General features: G+C 48.8%; 1 protein-coding gene across 1 annotated transcript in view; it reads left to right on the forward strand.

Moving 5' to 3' along the window:
- The window catches only part of LOC126546229 (beta-alanine transporter-like), a 96,743-nt gene that overhangs the window by 52,482 nt on the left and 24,361 nt on the right, over positions 1-19,900 (forward strand). The window contains exons 4-6 of the mRNA XM_072287966.1: positions 8,743-8,945; positions 10,098-10,266; positions 10,937-11,057. Of these exons, the coding sequence (XP_072144067.1) occupies positions 8,743-8,945; positions 10,098-10,266; positions 10,937-11,057 (493 nt within the window). The remainder of the gene's footprint in view (positions 1-8,742; positions 8,946-10,097; positions 10,267-10,936; positions 11,058-19,900) is intronic.

Consider the following 19,900-nt stretch of genomic DNA (forward strand, 5'->3'; position numbering starts at 1 on the left):
AAACACGCTCACATAGTGTGCGTGCCATTTATGTGGACTCGTGATGTTGGTAGTCTTATTTATTTATTTATTTAGAAAACACCTTACAGACCCTGTCGGGCATTGAGTAAGGGGGGGCAATGTAACAAAGAACTGTGAAGTACAATGGAAACAACTCAAAAATAAACGTAAGACAACTGTACAGTGGCTGAACTAAAAAAAAAACAAAACAAAGCACAACATGCTGAAGCATAGCAGATATATAAGAGGAAGGAGATTATGTAAAAAGCACGCACAGGCGTTTACGAAATATTTTACGATCAATTATCGAGACGATATCATCGGGGATACCATTCCAATGGGATATGGCACGAGGTACAGCAGATAAATTGAAAGCAGTGGTTTTACCGAAAATGCGCTCGAAGCTAAAATGGTTATGTAATCTTGAGGACGTACGGGCGGGGGTTTCGAGGGGTAATATGCATGGCTTATCGGAATGAACATATATGTGAAATAGACAGAGTAAAGCAACCTTGCGGCGTATGTGTAGGGGCTGTAAAGAAATATCGAGCTTGATCTGCGTTGTACTGGACTTTCGATCAAAATTCTGAGTTATATATCGGGCAGCTCTGTTCTGGATCCGTTCCAGCATGGTTATTAAATATTCTTGGTGTGGTGACCATACAGCGGATGCAAATTCTAATTGCGGGCGTACGAACGTCAGGTATGCTAATTTACGCACGTCAGCAGATGAATTTTGCAAGTTGCGCCTCAGAAAGCCAAGCGTTTTAGATGCAGTTGCACAAATTGTAGTGATATGCGAAGACCAAGAAAGGTTACTTGTGAGGTTTACACCAAGGTATTTGTAAGTAGTGGTACGTGACAGATTCGTGTTATTTATGGTGTATGTGAATATGGAGCTAGTGCGCTAGCGTGAGAACGATATATTATTACATTTGGAAGGGTTAAGAGACATTTTCCATATGTAGCACCAGTCGGTAATAATGTGAAGGTCATGCTGCAAGGCGGTATGATCGTTAATGGAATTAATCGGTCGGTAAACAACGCAATCGTCGGCAAACAGTCGTATGCAAGAGGAAATGTTCGAAGGTAGGTCGTTAATAAATATTAGGAAAAGCAGATGCCCCAAGACACTCCCCTGTGGTACACCAGACGTGACCTCAGTGATAGGAGAAGGACAATAGTTAACGACGGTAAATTGGCGACGAAGCGATAAAAAGTTTCTAAGCCAAGTAAGGGTTAGTGAGCCGATACCTAGATGAGATATTTTAGAAATGAGCCGGCAATGGGCAACGCGATCGAATGCTTTTGAGAAGTCTAGGAGAATGGCGTCTATTTGTTGACTGTTGTTCATACTGCTGTGTAGATCGGTGGTAAACTCCCGTAACTGTGTTTCACAATATAGACCTTTCCTGAAGCCATGCTGTTCCTTAAAGAAAAGGTAATTTTTTTCTAGGTGCGTGTAAATGTGCGAGGCGATTATGTGTTCAGATAGTTTGCATGATACAGATGTTAGCGATATTGGGCGATAGTTTTCAGGCTTATGTCTATCTCCAGTTTTAAAAATGGGGACAACCTTTGCAATCTTCCAGTCAACGGGCAAGACACCAGACGACAAGGACTGCTTGAAGATATGATACAGAATGACACTTGAGATAGATAGTGTGTTTTTTAATAGTTTAGTGTTAATATTGCCAATACCACAGGCAGATGTGGTTTTAAGTTCGTTGATGAGGCTACCAATGCCTTCAGTTGAGATATTTATGGGTGCCATAAATGGGTAATCGTAATCCGGAATCACTTGAATATCGGAATGGTCTTCCCTCGTAAAAACAGAAGAAAAATATGCATTAAATAGCGATGAACATTCCCCGTCTGAAAGAGGTTGTTGTTTGTCGTCTAGCAGGGAAATATCGGAAGTATGACCGGGTGTTAACGTTTGACAAAATTTTCGCGGATTAGTCTTCAGGAGAGAAGGTAAGTCGTGAGCGAAGTACTTGTCTTTAGAAGTGCGTAAGGCTAAAGTGTACTCACTAAGGAAACTTTTGTACTTGCTCCATGAAGACTCACTTGCACAGTTTATAGCATTGCGGTACAGACGTTTTTTTTTTTATTACGTAGTGTTCGAAGCTTTTATTGAACCATGGTTTAGACTTGTCGTTGGCTGCCGAAACGTACGGAATATATTTGTCTGCAAGAGCGAGTAAATTGTCTTTGTAACGTATCCAACTTTCGCTAACGGAACGTTGGGAAAAAGACGGCAAGACTGAGTCACTGAGAAATAACTGAAGTTCAGTGTTGATGGCAACGTAGTTAGCTTTGTTGTAATCCCGATTTCTTTTATACTCAAATCCAGTAAATAACATCAGTATTCGGAGCGTCAGCTGAAGCAGCTTATGGTCACTAAAACCGTCAGAAATTAACACAGGACACACAGTTTCAGGTGCAGTAGTTAGTGCCAAATCTAAAAGGTTATTGTCACGGGTCGGTTTATTGATTACCTAAGAAAGATTTAAGCCCAAGGTTAATTCAATGAAATCGGTTGCGTGCTTGCACGATGATGACAAGCATGGCCAATTGATTTGGGGAAAATTGAAATCGCCAAGCAGATAAACATAACTAGTTGAACATTTCTGCATGGCAGTAACAATGCTTTCGCGTAGTTTATGAACAAATGGAAGGGGCATTTCGGGGGGGGGGGGGGGGGGCAGTAACAGACACCAACTAATATGTTTCCACAAATGGTTTGACAGGCAGCCCAGATAATCTCAAGCGGTGATGAGGTGTCAACTTCATAAGAAGAAATCCTTTTATTTATTGCAAGCAAGACACCACCGCCATTTTTATCATTGCGGTCATGCCGATAAATGCTGAATCTGTCACTTTCTGTAAAAATTTCATCATCTGAAACATCGTGGTGCAGCCATGTTTCTGTTAGAGCTAGAATGTCGGGATTGTTATCTTCTAAAAAGGAACAAGATATATTGCGCTTTTTAATATGCTACATATGTTAGTGTACGATATTGTGAGCAAGCGAGATGAGTCAGTATAAGGAGGCAGTTTAGGGACCTGTGCACCCGTATATTTTTTTAGCTATCTGCTACATATTACGACGGTGTCTCCATCAACATCGTACATGTATTCCTGGTTAATGCGCATTTTGTCATGTGAAAGTTTGCACGGTTTGTCCTGTGCTCTTGCATATTTTAGCAGTTTTTTTTTTCTTGCTAAGCGAGTTCTTGGCGCGAAGTCCTCGCGAACAGATAAGCGGGAGCCTTTTAGCTTCCTTGCAGAAGCCAAAATGTTCTGTTTGTCTTTAAATGTGACAAGCTTAGCGATTATTGGCCTGCATTTGTCATGAGCGAATCGACCAATTCTGTGCACTCGTTCAAACTGGTCGCTTGATAAAGTAAGCTCCAACCGTTCAGCGCAGAGTTTGATGACTTTTTGCTCTGAAGTCGTCCAATCTTCACCGAACTCATCGCTGATGCCAAAAAAAAAAATTGATCTACGTAGTCTGTTTTCCGCGTCCTCGGACCTTGAAGTTATGGTTTTTAACTGGCGTGAAAATGACTGGATGCTGTCAGGTGTGTCTGTTCCAGAGGTTTCACGTAGGCTAAGGGTGGACTCGAGAGTGGCGACTCTGTCCTTAAGGCATTTCACCTCAACGTCTGTGGCGTCCTGCTTCTCTTTCATGCCCTTAAGTTCCACCAAATTGCAGTTTGGCCTGCATCTATCCTGCGTACAATGTCTAACACAGAATCTTCAGATCCAAGATTAAGTTCGACATCCCCCGAGAGCACCAATCGCAACGAGACACAGAAATAAGCATGAAGTCGCACAAAGCAGCACAGTGCGCGCTTGACACTGTCATAGAGCTCAAATGGGCACGACACCGCTATAAGACAGTAGTTATTGCACTTAAACCCGCTGGTATTGTCCAGGTAACTAACCTGTAACAGAAGCGGTGAGCGTCCCATTATCGCAGTGGCGTCGTGCCCAGCAGGGAGCGGTTGTGGCGGGCTTTTATATCCCGCGCCGGATCCGATGTTCGTGCCGGTGCATTGCCCGCGTTGCCAGATGGTGATTCCGTCATCCGCCAAAGTTGGTGCCGCATGCCACGTAGGCGCTCCCTTAGTCTGCGGTAGATGCACGATACCATTGTTGACAGGGCTCGGCCAAGAAAACCACGCATGCGCGTCCAAGATAGGTGTCACACCCACAGAGCCATGTTCAAGAGTGACGGGAGGCCGGTAGGTCAGCCCGAGCAGGAGGAACTGTAACAACAGAAGCGGTGAGCGTCCCATTCTCGCAGCGGCGTCGTGCCCTAGCATGCTACCGCCGCGGTTAGCAACAGGACAGCTTTATAGGCGCGTTCCAAGGCTCGCCACACTGGTGCTTCGGTGGTTTCCTTTATGGCTTCCTTCAGTGACCCGCCCTTTACGGCTCGTTTCAGACAATTTTTTGTTATTGCTATCATGTAAGAAATAAAAAAAAATGGTAGGCGACCGTATAATATTCGACGTAGGTGTCTCTTAGTGGCACTCGCACCTCGGCGTCGGTGTTCGTTAGGTTAAGCGAGCGAACGTCTTTCCCCTGGCACGATATGCGGGCGAGGAGCGAGGGAGGGTGAGGATGGATGGATGGATGGATGGATGGATGGATGGATGGATGGATGGATGGATGGATGGATGGATGGATGGATGGATGGATGGATGGATGGATGGATGGATGGATGGATGGATGGATGGATGGATGGATGGATGGATGGATGGATGGATGGATGGATGGATGGATGGATGGATGGATGGATGGATGGATGGATGGATGGATGGATGGATGGATGGATGGATGGATGGATGGATGGATGGATGGATGGATGGATGGATGGATGGATGGATGGATGGATGGATGGATGGATGGATGGATGGATGGATGGATGGATGGATGGATGGATGGATGGATGGATGGATGGATGGATGGATGGATGGATGGATGGATGGATGGATGGATGGATGGATGGATGGATGGATGGATGGATGGATGGATGGATGGATGGATGGATGGATGGATGGATGGATGGATGGATGGATGGATGGATGGATGGATGGATGGATGGATGGATGGATGGATGGATGGATGGATGGATGGATGGATGGATGGATGGATGGATGGATGGATGGATGGATGGATGGATGGATGGATGGATGGATGGATGGATGGATGGATGGATGGATGGATGGATGGATGGATGGATGGATGGATGGATGGATGGATGGATGGATGGATGGATGGATGGATGGATGGATGGATGGATGGATGGATGGATGGATGGATGGATGGATGGATGGATGGATGGATGGATGGATGGATGGATGGATGGATGGATGGATGGATGGATGGATGGATGGATGGATGGATGGATGGATGGATGGATGGATGGATGGATGGATGGATGGATGGATGGATGGATGGATGGATGGATGGATGGATGGATGGATGGATGGATGGATGGATGGATGGATGGATGGATGGATGGATGGATGGATGGATGGATGGATGGATGGATGGATGGATGGATGGATGGATGGATGGATGGATGGATGGATGGATGGATGGATGGATGGATGGATGGATGGATGGATGGATGGATGGATGGATGGATGGATGGATGGATGGATGGATGGATGGATGGATGGATGGATGGATGGATGGATGGATGGATGGATGGATGGATGGATGGATGGATGGATGGATGGATGGATGGATGGATGGATGGATGGATGGATGGATGGATGGATGGATGGATGGATGGATGGATGGATGGATGGATGGATGGATGGATGGATGGATGGATGGATGGATGGATGGATGGATGGATGGATGGATGGATGGATGGATGGATGGATGGATGGATGGATGGATGGATGGATGGATGGATGGATGGATGGATGGATGGATGGATGGATGGATGGATGGATGGATGGATGGATGGATGGATGGATGGATGGATGGATGGATGGATGGATGGATGGATGGATGGATGGATGGATGGATGGATGGATGGATGGATGGATGGATGGATGGATGGATGGATGGATGGATGGATGGATGGATGGATGGATGGATGGATGGATGGATGGATGGATGGATGGATGGATGGATGGATGGATGGATGGATGGATGGATGGATGGATGGATGGATGGATGGATGGATGGATGGATGGATGGATGGATGGATGGATGGATGGATGGATGGATGGATGGATGGATGGATGGATGGATGGATGGATGGATGGATGGATGGATGGATGGATGGATGGATGGATGGATGGATGGATGGATGGATGGATGGATGGATGGATGGATGGATGGATGGATGGATGGATGGATGGATGGATGGATGGATGGATGGATGGATGGATGGATGGATGGATGGATGGATGGATGGATGGATGGATGGATGGATGGATGGATGGATGGATGGATGGATGGATGGATGGATGGATGGATGGATGGATGGATGGATGGATGGATGGATGGATGGATGGATGGATGGATGGATGGATGGATGGATGGATGGATGGATGGATGGATGGATGGATGGATGGATGGATGGATGGATGGATGGATGGATGGATGGATGGATGGATGGATGGATGGATGGATGGATGGATGGATGGATGGATGGATGGATGGATGGATGGATGGATGGATGGATGGATGGATGGATGGATGGATGGATGGATGGATGGATGGATGGATGGATGGATGGATGGATGGATGGATGGATGGATGGATGGATGGATGGATGGATGGATGGATGGATGGATGGATGGATGGATGGATGGATGGATGGATGGATGGATGGATGGATGGATGGATGGATGGATGGATGGATGGATGGATGGATGGATGGATGGATGGATGGATGGATGGATGGATGGATGGATGGATGGATGGATGGATGGATGGATGGATGGATGGATGGATGGATGGATGGTATTTCTAAGTAAATCTCTCTCAAAAGCTGTAGACAATCGTCACCTAAGCCTTCCCCTTCCAGAATATACCACAATATGTTGCGGTCTACGTTGTCATAGGCTCTGTAATGTCTAAAAAGGTCACATACAATGGTCTGCTTTCTACTTTTGATATTTCAATACACTGAGTAAGAACAAACAAGTTATCATCCAAACGCCTACCTATGCTGAAGCCATTCTGAAGCTCTCCCAAAATGCAATTATTCTCTGTCCATGCTTGAAGCTTTAATTTGATTGTCTGCATTGCTAGCCTGTATATTACCGATGTAATGGTCAACGGTCTATACGAGTGAATTCTATGTTTCTCCCCCTTACCTTTATAAATTAAATTCATTCTACTTTGTCGCCAACTGTCTGGTATTCGTCTATCGTTTAAAGTTTAAAGGAGGAAGCGCAGCGCACGCCACCTGGCGGGGCGTAGCCTCCTAGCGAGCGGCGCACGAAGTGCATCTCACGCGCCCTCTCCTGTGCTGACGTCAGAGCATGTAACGGGCGCGTGCGCGCAGCTGTTGCGAAGAGGCGAGCGAGCGAGCAGGTGAGCGCCGGAGAGGAGAAGCGAGAGAGGAGAGAGTGACGTCACATCCACTCTACTCTGCATTAATTAGCCGGCTAAATATCATGCCACTTTCTTGTGTGTGGCGTAATTAGTGACGTCATTACTTCCGCTTTCTACTTCCGGGTTTCCAGTAATTGCGCCAAAGTCGCGCTCACGAGGCGGGTCTCTAAAGTCTACGATTTTTTGCTTTGGTGTGCGGTAATCAGTGATTTCTAATTAATTCTAATTATTCCAGGCGCTTCAGTAACTCAACTTGTAAATAAACTTATGCTCTGATATCAATCTATTATTAAACCCATGAATTTTGTACTGTGCTATTTTTTTTCTATTTTTTTTTAAGATTTATTTTGAATTTCGTCTCCAGTCGTCTGAGGAGGTGGACCGGAAGTGCTGCGCAAGAAACAAGAGTGTCACTCGATGCTTGTGCCAGCAGAACCTGTTAGTTGACAGACAAATTCAGCGCAGCAGTATCGTTGCAATGCGCATGACGAAATAGATTTTTTTCGGCGTATATTGAGGCTAAAAGTCAACAAAGCTCAGTCAGAGCAGTCAGTAATCACGTTAAGTATAGTGGGAAACTGGTTTCTGGGAAGCACCCTTAGCCCATTAACTGCTAACACTATACACAACCAAATATTAGTCGGTGCCTTTCAATTTACCTTAATTTATTTGCCTTCTGAACAGTGGTAATCATAAAAATGTCGACCGTGAGCAGCAGCAGATGTTTTGGTGACAAAACTCGAAGGCCTCGTCGGTATCATCTTAGCGGAAGTGGTGGTCATATCGCTAATGTGACTTTTTTTTATTTTGTTTAAGAAAGCCATTATTTTTTCCTCCAATGAAGTGCATCTCAAGGACACACATTTACATTGTCAAAGCAAGTACCAAACACAAGTTTTGGACCACAGATTTCCCTCTAGCCAGCTGGTCAACAATATTTTAGACCCGCTGTATCTCACTTAGTTTTCAGACTAACCCTTTCATATTGGATTTGGTACGTATTTGAACAATATCAAGAAGAAATAGAGCGATAAAATTGTTCTTGGTCAGGTCTTTCTTAGCAATTAAAGGGTTAAGGCAGGTATTTGCAATAACTATACCAACGCGTGCGCTACATCGTATATGCACGGTTTCGGCACACAGGTGGGGCCAACGCGCCTGCTTCACAACGTTCCTGTTCGTCCAGTGCCTGTGGGGCCAACGCGCCTGCTTCACAACGTTCCTGTTCGTCCAGTGCCTGTTCGGCATGCTCGCCGCCCTGTCATCGAAGTTTCTCGTGTTCCTGCTATTTCGAACCCTGGTGGCTGTTGGAACGGCAGGGACGTGGACTTCGCTCTCCATACTAGGTGAGCGCGTGTCTCTAGCTGGCGCTACGCTGCGTCCGCGTGCACAGAGCGACATGTTTGTGCGAATGCATAGCCAGGCGTTCTTGCAAGTGACAGGATGAGTATTGAATGAGTATTCAATATGTGTGCGCGCGCTGCTATGATTATGGGCCGAACATCTCATATTGTCACAGTTAATAAACAACAATAGCAATCGGATTAGTAAGGTCATGTTGGTGCCTTTCATTTTGTGCGTGCCTACGCTGGTTACATATAAGGTCAGCAACCTTTACCAGATAGAGGTCGAAATGAAGAGTGCGCTTGAAACTTTTAAAAAGTTACAACTTTACTGCAGTATCTCGTTGTTAAGGCCTCTACCAGCGCTCAAAAGTGGGTTGCTTAAGAGCGACCTTGCAATATCGATGACGTTCATTGTTTCATTGTGCGAGTTAAAGCGCCGCTTACGCAATGCACTAGCTGTCGGTTACTGCTCAAGGGTGTCTGCACCAGCATCATCGCTGCTGGGCCGCTATTTTGTAGCGATCCCTTATGCCTTATTCTATGCTATTCTTATCATCCGCCACACACGGCCGCCTGATCGCGTTGATAATGTGGGCAGACCGTCGCTCTGACCAGTGGCCAAGCGCGAAAAGCCTGAAAAAGCATAGAATCAGAAAAGGCATCGCTACAAAATACCGGCCCTGTTGTTGGAAAGCGCGCGTGACATTTGCAGTCTGTGAATGGCTCGCACGCGCCGTCGTCGGCATCACTAAAGCTCGTTGATAAACGAGGTGGCTGTAGTTTACACGGTACATATTAGGGCAAACATAAGACACGACATGCAGAAGAGGACAAGGCAAGAGCTTAAGTTCAACTGATTTGTTTTGAGGTCTGACAAGCATACATGACCATAACTCTGCAGCAACACACTGGACGTTATTTAGCTCGTTTAAGCATGTCGATTTTTTCGGTGCCCGCTGCCACTGCGGGCAGCCTGGAAGTCTGCGGATATTGTATGTATCCAACACATGAAACTAACATCGATCACGCTTATTTTACATCTTACATTTCTTTCACTGCCTTATGCACCAGTTTGGCTGATGCGTTTCAGAAGGGCTCACACCTCCGCATTGACAAGTAGACCACTGTGGCGTTATGCGCGCGCCATCGCAGTGGGCGACCTGGCGGGCCGGAGGCATCGCGCCGGCGCCCTGGTCTGCTCGCGGCTCGCGCACGGCCTGGGCCTGTTGCTGCTGGGCCTGGTGTCGCTGGCCGTCCGCGGCTGGGGACACCTGGCGGCCGCCACGTCGGTGCCCTTCGTCGCCTTCCTCGTCTACTGGAGGTGCCACGACTTTCTCCATTCCTCTTTTCTCTCGTAAAAACCAAACGACATTTAGTCTTAGAAACGATACGATCCGGCCACAGTAGTCACGAACTTTAAAACGTGGTATGCTAACCCTTTTGCCCTGCAGCTAATTGATTCTGTTGTTATAGATTTCTTATACTTGCAAAGTCTAAAAAAAAAAAAAAAAAAAGAGATCCCCACCAGCGCTCAGTGCACCCCAAACCCCCTTTTTTGTTTCTCCAGTTCAAGACGAGTGCGAAAGACATAGGTCTGGAAGCTTCCGGGCGCCTCAGGCTCGAGTCCCGAGTATTCAGAGAAGGCTTGCGCAGTTAGGTGTTATGAGCAGCTTATATACCATATTTCTCATTCGGTTACTCTAACTGGCACTAGCTCGCTTGACTCCTCGCATGAAGCATCGCAAGTACACACGAAACGCTCGAGCGTGTAATTAGCGAGCAAAAAAAAAGAAAAAAGAAAAAAAAATAGAACACCCAGCAGATTTGTGCTTATGTACACGGATCGACGCTCCCATCATCATTCCTTCGTGAGCGGTTCGAAAGGACAAACCAGTGACTGATGACACAGCGCGAGCCAGGAAGGAGCTTACCTCCTTTGTGAAAATAAAGGTTTTCATTCATTCAACTTATAACGCTTATTTTTCTTCCAGGATTATACCGAACTCCCCAAAATGGCTTCTTGCACGCGGGAAGCTCGATCGAGTGGAACAACTGTTGGTCGCCATCGCCCACACGAACGGAAAACAGGTTGATTTCCTGTACTGCGAGAAGGTGGGCTGTTGAATTCTCGCGGATAAACGTCGCATGCTATCTTTATCCCATATAACGAGCGCATCTATATTATGCATGTCCTGCATTTACGTCAGTTACTTTTCTTGTTGCGAAGAGCCAAATATTGTGGTGAAACTCGTAGTCTTTCTATAACATGACTTGAAAACGCGAGCTGCTTTCTCCGCAAAACGGAAAACGTGAGGTGCTCTATGCAGTTAACTATATAACTCTATATAACTCGTGTTGGACCAGAGCAGTGAATAAGGGCAGCAGCCAGAAACGCACGAGAACACGAATGTATCTGTCTGTGCTCTCTGTGTTATAATCCGATTCGCGCTCTTAATTTCTCACTTCTGGAAGCATTCAGTGCGTAAGGAACAAGCAGTCCGATCCTTTACTTGGTTAAGGATTGCGAAAAGAAGCACAATTTCAGTGAGGAGTAGGGTTAAAAAGTGACTGAAAATGAACTAGAACGCCGGATCATGCCGTCTGAGATCATCGCCGCTGTTACGTTTCGCCTACAACACGCGGTAATGCCGGCGCGGATGCAACGGACGCCGGGGCTTTGTTCAAAGCGGCGGACATTTTGGCCCGTCCGACGCCGCCGCGACGCCTACCCGCCAAGCGTGTCCAGGCGTGTTTCAGTGCCACGTGTCTTCGTGTGTGCGTGTGTGTGTGTGTGCCCTCGCTTGTCAAAGCGCGGCAGCCGGGGAGCGGAGTTCCCCGAAGGAGGGGCCTGGAGGTCTCTCGGCTCAACCGCTCGCGCCGTCGTGGGCCCCTGCTGCGCCGTCCCGTGACCTTCATCCCGTGACCTTCCCTCCTTCCCTTTTGGACCGCGACGCCGAGGGTATAAGAGCAGCTGCCCCCGGACGCCAGAGAGGAGGCTCCGATTTGTACTGTTGAGTTACGTGCTCTCCCGTCTCTCCACTTCGGTCGAACTGACCGGCCGCTCTTTTGCTATGTTAGAATAAACAAGTTGTTCTGTTACCAGTCTTCTCATGCTTTGCCGGGACCTTCGGATGCTTCCAGTGCCCCAGGCCGCCAGGCCAACGCTACCCTTGGGGCTTGCGACCCATTGGCAATAACGGGCGTCAGCACCGAGACCCCAACTCGTGCCAGCGGTGCGATTACAACATCTGGTTGCCAGCGGTGGGATCGCGACAACGGAGGCCAGCAGCGAAGAGATGCGGTTGAATGTATGCTGAGCAGCACAACGACCATCCGGGAGCAGTGCAACGAGCCCTGTGTGATGACTGGTTGCCTGCAGCGGAACGACTGCGCTGAAGTCTTGGCTGCGAGGTTTGGTGAGTGCGGGACTTTCTTCTTCTGAGTTTTGCCAGGCTTTTGTTAGTGTTAGAAACAGAGCTGGTAATTGTGGTTGTCGTTGCTACCGGGTTAGTTTGCGGCAAGACAATAGTAGGCAGTAGAGAAAGCAGCATTCAGAGCAGCCATGGATTTGAAGTCGTTGCGCAAACCGAAATTGTTGGAGCTTGCGAGAGAGTTGGGTCTGGATGTCTCAGACAAACTCAGAAAACCAGAACTGCTAAGGGCTATTCTTGAGTTAGAAGCTGAGGATGACGAGCTGTCGGAATGCCTTGAGACCATTGAGGAGAGGGAGACGGCAAAAAGACAGGAGCGCGAACTTAAAGAGCAAAAAGAGAAACAGGAGCGCGAACTAAAAGAACAAAAAGAGAAAGAAAAAGAAGAGCGCGACCGTCAACACGCATTGGAAATGAAGCGTCTCGAGTTAGAGATGGAACGCGCTCGTAATGGAAGTCAGGCACACGGTGCAGGAGAACGAGTATTGTTCAAAATGACTGACCTGATGCGGCCGTTTAAGCTTGGAGAGGACATTGGTTTGTTCCTGGTTAACTTTGAGCGAACGTGCGAGAAGCAGGGGTTCTCTCGGGAAACGTGGCCACAGCGCTTGCTCACTTTGCTACCCGGCGAGGCGGCCGACGTAGTCGCTCGCTTGGAGAGAGAGGAGGCAGAGGATTTCGACAAAGTGAAATCGAGTCTGCTAAAAAAGTACCGGCTGTCAGCGGAGGCGTTCCGTCGGAAGTTTCGGGAAAATGAGAAAGGCAAAAGTGAGTCATATACAGAGTTTGCCTACAGGCTTATGTCAAACATGCAGGAGTGGCTCAAAGAAGAGAAAGCGTTTGGTGACCACGAGAAAGTTCTGCAGTGTTTCGGGCTAGAACAGTTTTATAGTCGGTTACCTGAGAACGTGCGGTACTGGGTCTTGGATAGGCCAGACGTTAGTACGGTGGCTAGAGCCGCTGAGTTAGCCGAGGAGTTTGTGACGCGTCGGGCTCGTGGAGCTAAGGACGGTCAAAAGGGTGAATTTGGCTCCAAGTTTGAGAGGCCAAAGTTCACGCCCATGAGAGCAAAGGGGGACACACGTAGTGCGGATGCGAGTGAAAGCAGTCCGACCGAACGTAAGGAGACGGCGGCAACCGAAGCCGAACGCAGAAAGCGGTTCGAGATGAGGCAAGCGCGCGTTTGTTATACGTGCCAGAAGCCGGGTCACTTTTCGGCGCAGTGTCCAGAAACAAAAACACAAGTCGTGTTTTTGTCTATATGCAGCACTGACGAGAACATGAAGCTTCTCGAGCCTTACATGCGAGACCTCCTCGTGAACGGGAAAGAGTGCCGAGTGCTTCGCGATTCCGCAGCTACAATGGATGTAGTTCACCCCTCTTACGTAGAACCCGATATGTTCACAGGCGAGTGCGCATGGATCAAGCAAGCAGTGGAAGCTCATAGCGTGTGTCTGCCGGTAGCAAAAGTGCTTATTAAAGGACCTTTCGGAGCACTTGAGACGGAGGCCGCAGTGTCATCTATGCTGCCCCCCCAGTACCCGTACTTATTTTCGAACAGGTCCGATCACCTCCTGCGCGAGAAGGGGCTTTTGTTTGGTGAGGCTAGCGTTCAGGCCTTAACCAGATCGAAGGTTCGGGAGCTCGCTGCAAAGGCGGTAGTTGCGGGGCCGACGTTGTTGAAAGATAAGAAAGGGTCAGAGGCGCAGCAAGCTGGTATTCAGAGCACGCCCGAACTGAATAAAATTGAGCCTGTAGCGTTAAAGGCAGCAGATACTGGAGAGGAAATTCCCGACACGGGAAAGTTAGAAGAGCTGTCTCCAGATTTGCTCATCGCGCCTACGTCAGACGGACTTAACAGGTTGCTAAAAGTCAGCCGCTCGGCTTTGATAGCCGAGCAAAAGAAGGATGGCAGCCTAGAAAACATACGCTGCATTATCAAGGAAGGTATCGCCAAGAAAAATGCTCGCTTTGTGGAAAGAGGTGGGGTCCTGTACCGGAAGTATCTAGACCGCAGAGGAGTGGAGTTCGATCAGCTGATCGTGCCTCAATGCTATCGTCAGGATCTGTTGCGCTTGTCGCATGGGGGTTCGTGGTCCGGACACCTAGGAGTTAAGAAAACTAAGGACCGTCTCTTGCAGGAGTACTATTGGCCAGGGTGTTTTCGGGACGCAGACCACTTTGTGAAGACATGCGACACCTGTCAGCGGGTGGGCAAGCCAGGGGACAAATCGAGGGCGCCGTTGAAGTTGGTACCTATCATTACGGAGCCTTTTAGACGGCTCGTTATTGATACAGTGGGACCTCTGCCGGTAACAGCCACGGGGTACCGACACATTTTGACTGTGATCTGCCCAGCGACAAAGTTCCCTGAAGCAGTGCCGCTTAAAGAACTCAGCTCAGTTGAGATAGTCAATGCACTACTGTCCATATTTGCGCGAGTTGGTTTTCCTGCAGAAATCCAGTCAGATCAGGGTACAGTGTTTACTAGCGCTTTGACGACAGCCTTTCTCGAAAGGTGCGGGGTAAGGCTGTTACACAGCTCAGTGCACCACCCCCAGTCGAATTCCGTTGAGAAGCTCCACTCCGTCATGAAGCGCGTGTTGAGAGCATTGTGTTTTGAACATCAAACTGACTGGGAGCTGTGTCTGCCTGGAGTGATGTTTGCTTTAAGAACCGCGCCGCATGCGGCTACGGGGTTCTCGCCAGCTGAGCTGGTGTACGGTCGCTCGCTGCGATCTCCGCTTCGCATGCTTCGAGAATCATGGGAAGGCAGGGGCGACGACCCAGTCGTGGTAGAGTACGTGCTTAAGCTCCTCGAACGCTTAAGAAGGGCACAGGAGTTGTCAGGTGAAGCAATGGCAGAGGCCCAGCAGAGGGCCAAGGTTTATTATGATCGGACAGCCAGGGCCCGTCGTTTTGAGGTGGGCGATGAGGTCATGATATTGCGCACATCGCTAAAGAACAAACTCGACGTGCAGTGGGAGGGCCCAGCACGGATTGTTCAAAAACTGTCGGACGTTAACTACGTGGTGAGTCTGCCAGGAAAGCGGAAAGCACAGCAAGTTTACCACTGTAATCTGCTCAAACCCTATAAGCAACGGGAAGCAGTGGTGTGCATGATGGTAAACGTGCCCGAAGAGCTTCCGGTCGAGCTTCCGGGACTAGGCTCAGTGACGAACAGGAAAGACACCGATCAAGTCATTAGTGACTTAATAAGTAAAGCATCGCTGTCGCCTGAGCAGAAAACAGAACTACACCAGCTCTTACAAGAGTTTCAAGGTCTGTTCTCTGAGAGGCCTGGTAGGACTTCTGTCCTTACTCATGACATAGAACTTACCTCCCCAGAGCCAGTACGATCCAAGGCGTACCGGGTGTCACCCCGCCAGAGCGATATTATGGAGGCTGAGGTAAAGAAAATGCTACAGCTCGGTGTTATTGAAGCGGGTGAGAGTGATTATACTTCCCCTTTGATTTTAGTTGAGGTACCGGGCAAGGAACCTCGTCCTTGCGTCGACTACCGCAGGCTTAATTCCATCACTAAGGATCAAATTTATCCGATCCCTAACATCGAGGAGCGCCTTGAGAGAGTGAGTAGCGCTCAGTTTATTTCCACCCTAGATCTTGTCAGGGGTTATTGGCAGGTTCCACTTACAGAAGAGGCTAGTAGGTATGCGGCGTTCATTTCACCAATGGGGACATTCCGTCCTAAAGTTTTGAGTTTTGGTTTGAAGAACGCGCCATACTGCTTTTCAAGCCTCATGGATAAAGTGTTGCGGGGACAGCAAGAATTCGCTTTACCGTATCTAGACGACGTAGCGATATTCTCCGCATCCTGGCCGGAACATATGGCGCACTTGCGGGCAGTGCTAACCCGCCTGCGCGATGCGGGCTTGACAGTCAAGGCTCCCAAGTGCCAGTTAGCACAGGCCGAGGTTGTCTACCTCGGACACGTGATTGGTCGGGGTCGACGCCGCCCCTCTGAAATAAAAGTGGCCGCTGTGCGAGACTTCCCGCAACCGCGCACGAAGACCGATATTCGGTCGTTCTTAGGTGTCGCCGGCTACTATCAGAGGTACATCCCCAGGTACTCTGATATCGCGGCACCCCTAACGGATGCTCTAAGAAAGACAGAGCCGCAAACAGTCGTCTGGGATGAGACGAAGGAAAGAGCTTTTAGCGCCCTAAAGAGCGCCCTAACAAGCCAGCCTGTGCTACGATCGCCCGACTACACAAAAGGGTTCGTTGTTCAGTGTGATGCTAGTGAGCGAGGCATGGGCGTTGTACTGTGCCAACGGGAAAATGGAGAAGTAGAACACCCCGTCCTGTATGCTAGTCGTAAGCTGACCAGTCGTGAGCAGGCGTATAGCGCCACCGAGAAAGAGTGTGCGTGTATCGTGTGGGCCGTTCAGAAATTGTCATGTTACCTAGCCGGCTCGAGGTTTATCATTGAAACGGATCACTGCCCTCTCCAATGGCTGCAGACCATCTCTCCCAAAAATGGCCGCCTCCTGCGCTGGAGCCTCGCTTTGCAACAATATTCCTTTGAGGTGCGTTACAAAAAGGGGAGTCTCAACGGTAACGCCGATGGCTTAAGTCGAAGCCCCTAACGTGGGAATCAGCCTCAAAATTGCTTGTTACTGACGTTTTTCTTCCTGAGGCAGGATTTTTTTTAACCTATTGCTTTTGTGTAGTGTTTCAAAGTGATGATGTGCTTTCTAGTGCAATTTTCCGATTTGTGGACGCGTTCTGAGTGCTGCTAAACTACTGTAAGGAACTAGGCAGCAGTATAAAAGGGGAAAGAGCCTGGCAGGGCTTAGTGAGGGTTGTGCCGTGCTTGCTGACTGAGCGGTTGACTTTCAGGCGTGGTTCTAACGCTTGCCGGAAACGAGAACAAAAATGTCACCTCTCCCGAAGTCACTTTGCAGTGTCCTGTGTGCACCTGAACGTGAGAACGAGGCCTTCTCTGTGCGCTGCGCTCAAGAAACGCCCAGGGACGCCCAACTTCGGTTATGAGCATCATCGAGCGACATCCCTCCGGACAGCGGATGCAGTCCCCTGACCATCGGGATCTCCTTCCCCCGGCGGGGCGGTCTGTTACGTTTCGCCTACAACACGCGGTAATGCCGGCGCGGATGCAACGGACGCCGGGGCTTTGTTCAAAGCGGCGGACATTTTGGCCCGTCCGACGCCGCCGCGACGCCTACCCGCCAAGCGTGTCCAGGCGTGTTTCAGTGCCACGTGTCTTCGTGTGTGCGTGTGTGTGTGTGTGCCCTCGCTTGTCAAAGCGCGGCAGCCGGGGAGCGGAGTTCCCCGAAGGAGGGGCCTGGAGGTCTCTCGGCTCAACCGCTCGCGCCGTCGTGGGCCCCTGCTGCGCCGTCCCGTGACCTTCATCCCGTGACCTTCCCTCCTTCCCTTTTGGACCGCGACGCCGAGGGTATAAGAGCAGCTGCCCCCGGACGCCAGAGAGGAGGCTCCGATTTGTACTGTTGAGTTACGTGCTCTCCCGTCTCTCCACTTCGGTCGAACTGACCGGCCGCTCTTTTGCTATGTTAGAATAAACAAGTTGTTCTGTTACCAGTCTTCTCATGCTTTGCCGGGACCTTCGGATGCTTCCAGTGCCCCAGGCCGCCAGGCCAACGCTACCCTTGGGGCTTGCGACCCATTGGCAATAACGGGCGTCAGCACCGAGACCCCAACTCGTGCCAGCGGTGCGATTACAACACCGCGCTCCCTACCAAACGCGGTTCGGAAAGTCTGGCCCTTGGTTGGCTAGGCCTCAGTGCTAGATAAGTCGTTGAACGCCAAGTATCGTCAAATGGTAGAAAGCGTGACAATGCTCTCGGACCGCGTGCTCCAGCGTTCTAATTTCTTTTTACTCGCCTTGTACATCGAGACGCTCCTACATAGTACATTAACACATCCGCCGAATCGCGCATTCTGGTGACCCACTGAGACAAACACGCACGACACGAGAAAAAAAAAAGAAAAAAGAAAGAAACAGAAAGAATGCGTGAACCGCACGAAGACAACCGCAACAGAATAGTTCCAGCGGCTATTGATTCGACCATGTCCTTTAGGAAAGCCGTCTTGCCGCTATACATTTATGCGTCACTGCCATGTTTTAATACTCACAGAATGTCCGTTCTAACAGAAAGAAAATCATTGAGTGTAAGTACGAGCGTAATAATTTTTCACTCGTTCTCTTCACACTTTCTGAAAACGCAGTAGGGTCTCGATGTTCTGTGAACCACAGTATTAGCCGTACCGGACGCGTACCTGCGCCGTTAACGCGACGCGTGCTTATCGCGATGTGTCACCTTTTCCCCGTGTGCTTTCAAGAAGCGAGGCACGCGCTCGACCTGTGCTGCTTGTTTGCTGAGAATGTCTCCACGTTGTGATCGTGTTGCGCGATGGAGCGTGATCATTTTTCTGCCTGGTGGCATTGCATCGGGGTGCACTCTTGCTTTCTTTTGACGAGGGTTGCATAGAAGGGGGCGCTGCATTCAGAAAAAAAATATGAAATGAGATGAGGAGAAAACTCCGACTTCTCTATCCGCCGGTTTGAACACCGCATTTTTCCCCAATTAAATTTTGGCAGAGTCTACAATGTCAGAATTTGTCGAAAGTCTCTTTTGCCTGCACTAAAACTGATGGCAGGGCCTCCCCATTTTTGGGGACGTCGCGATCCACAGCCTGTTAGCTGCATTTTTTTTGTAAACAAAGGAGGCGCCGGTAGGCAGCGTGTAGGCAGAACGACATGCACTATACCTACCCCTAGATATTTCTACACGATGATGATCTTCGGCACAAAGATTTGAGGTCTGCCTGAAGGTATTCGTGTTGACTTTAGACAATGCGCATGCGAGGGGAATTTGTCGTAACTGCAGCAATTATGCGCACAAGCTCATTCGTTCGCTCATCATACCAATAGCCGTCTGGGATGCTGCATTTTAGTTTTGTCCCACACTCTCGCAGGTAATATGTGTCTGTTCTTTTCAGTCTAGTAGGAGCAGCAACAAGACTGGGATCACTGTTGCTGATTACTAAGAAAGAAGTCAGGAACAGAGAACAAGAGCCCCTCTTATTTATTGCGGTCCTCTTCTTAATTTACGTTAAAGTCCGAAGCGAATTTGCAACCTACTTTTGACGGATGAGAAAGGTTGTTTGCATGTCATTTGCCCTGTACGCTGTTTTTTCTGTTAGTTGTCTGCGCCTGTATTTCTTTTTATGTACTTTATTTATATTGACTGGGTGGTATTAAACGTGCCGTGGATCGACAACATTGATGGTCATCTTATTGCCTTCGTGGCTTGAAAAATCATATTACGGCAATTTTTTTTTTCGCTTCGAGTAATCTTTTTTTCGCTTCGAGCATCAAGAAGTAAGATTTTCCAGTGACCATCTTTGAGCAGCCTCTTTTCCGCAAGATGCTTCCATTTACGAAGCGCGGTTGGTCTAGCTGGTGTTGATTGATCGTTACCGTCAAACAGCGCGACAAATGCGGAACGACAAACAAAATGC

The sequence above is a fragment of the Dermacentor andersoni genome, chromosome 1, assembly GCF_023375885.2.
Source record: "Dermacentor andersoni chromosome 1, qqDerAnde1_hic_scaffold, whole genome shotgun sequence".
NCBI lineage: Eukaryota > Metazoa > Arthropoda > Arachnida > Ixodida > Ixodidae > Dermacentor > Dermacentor andersoni.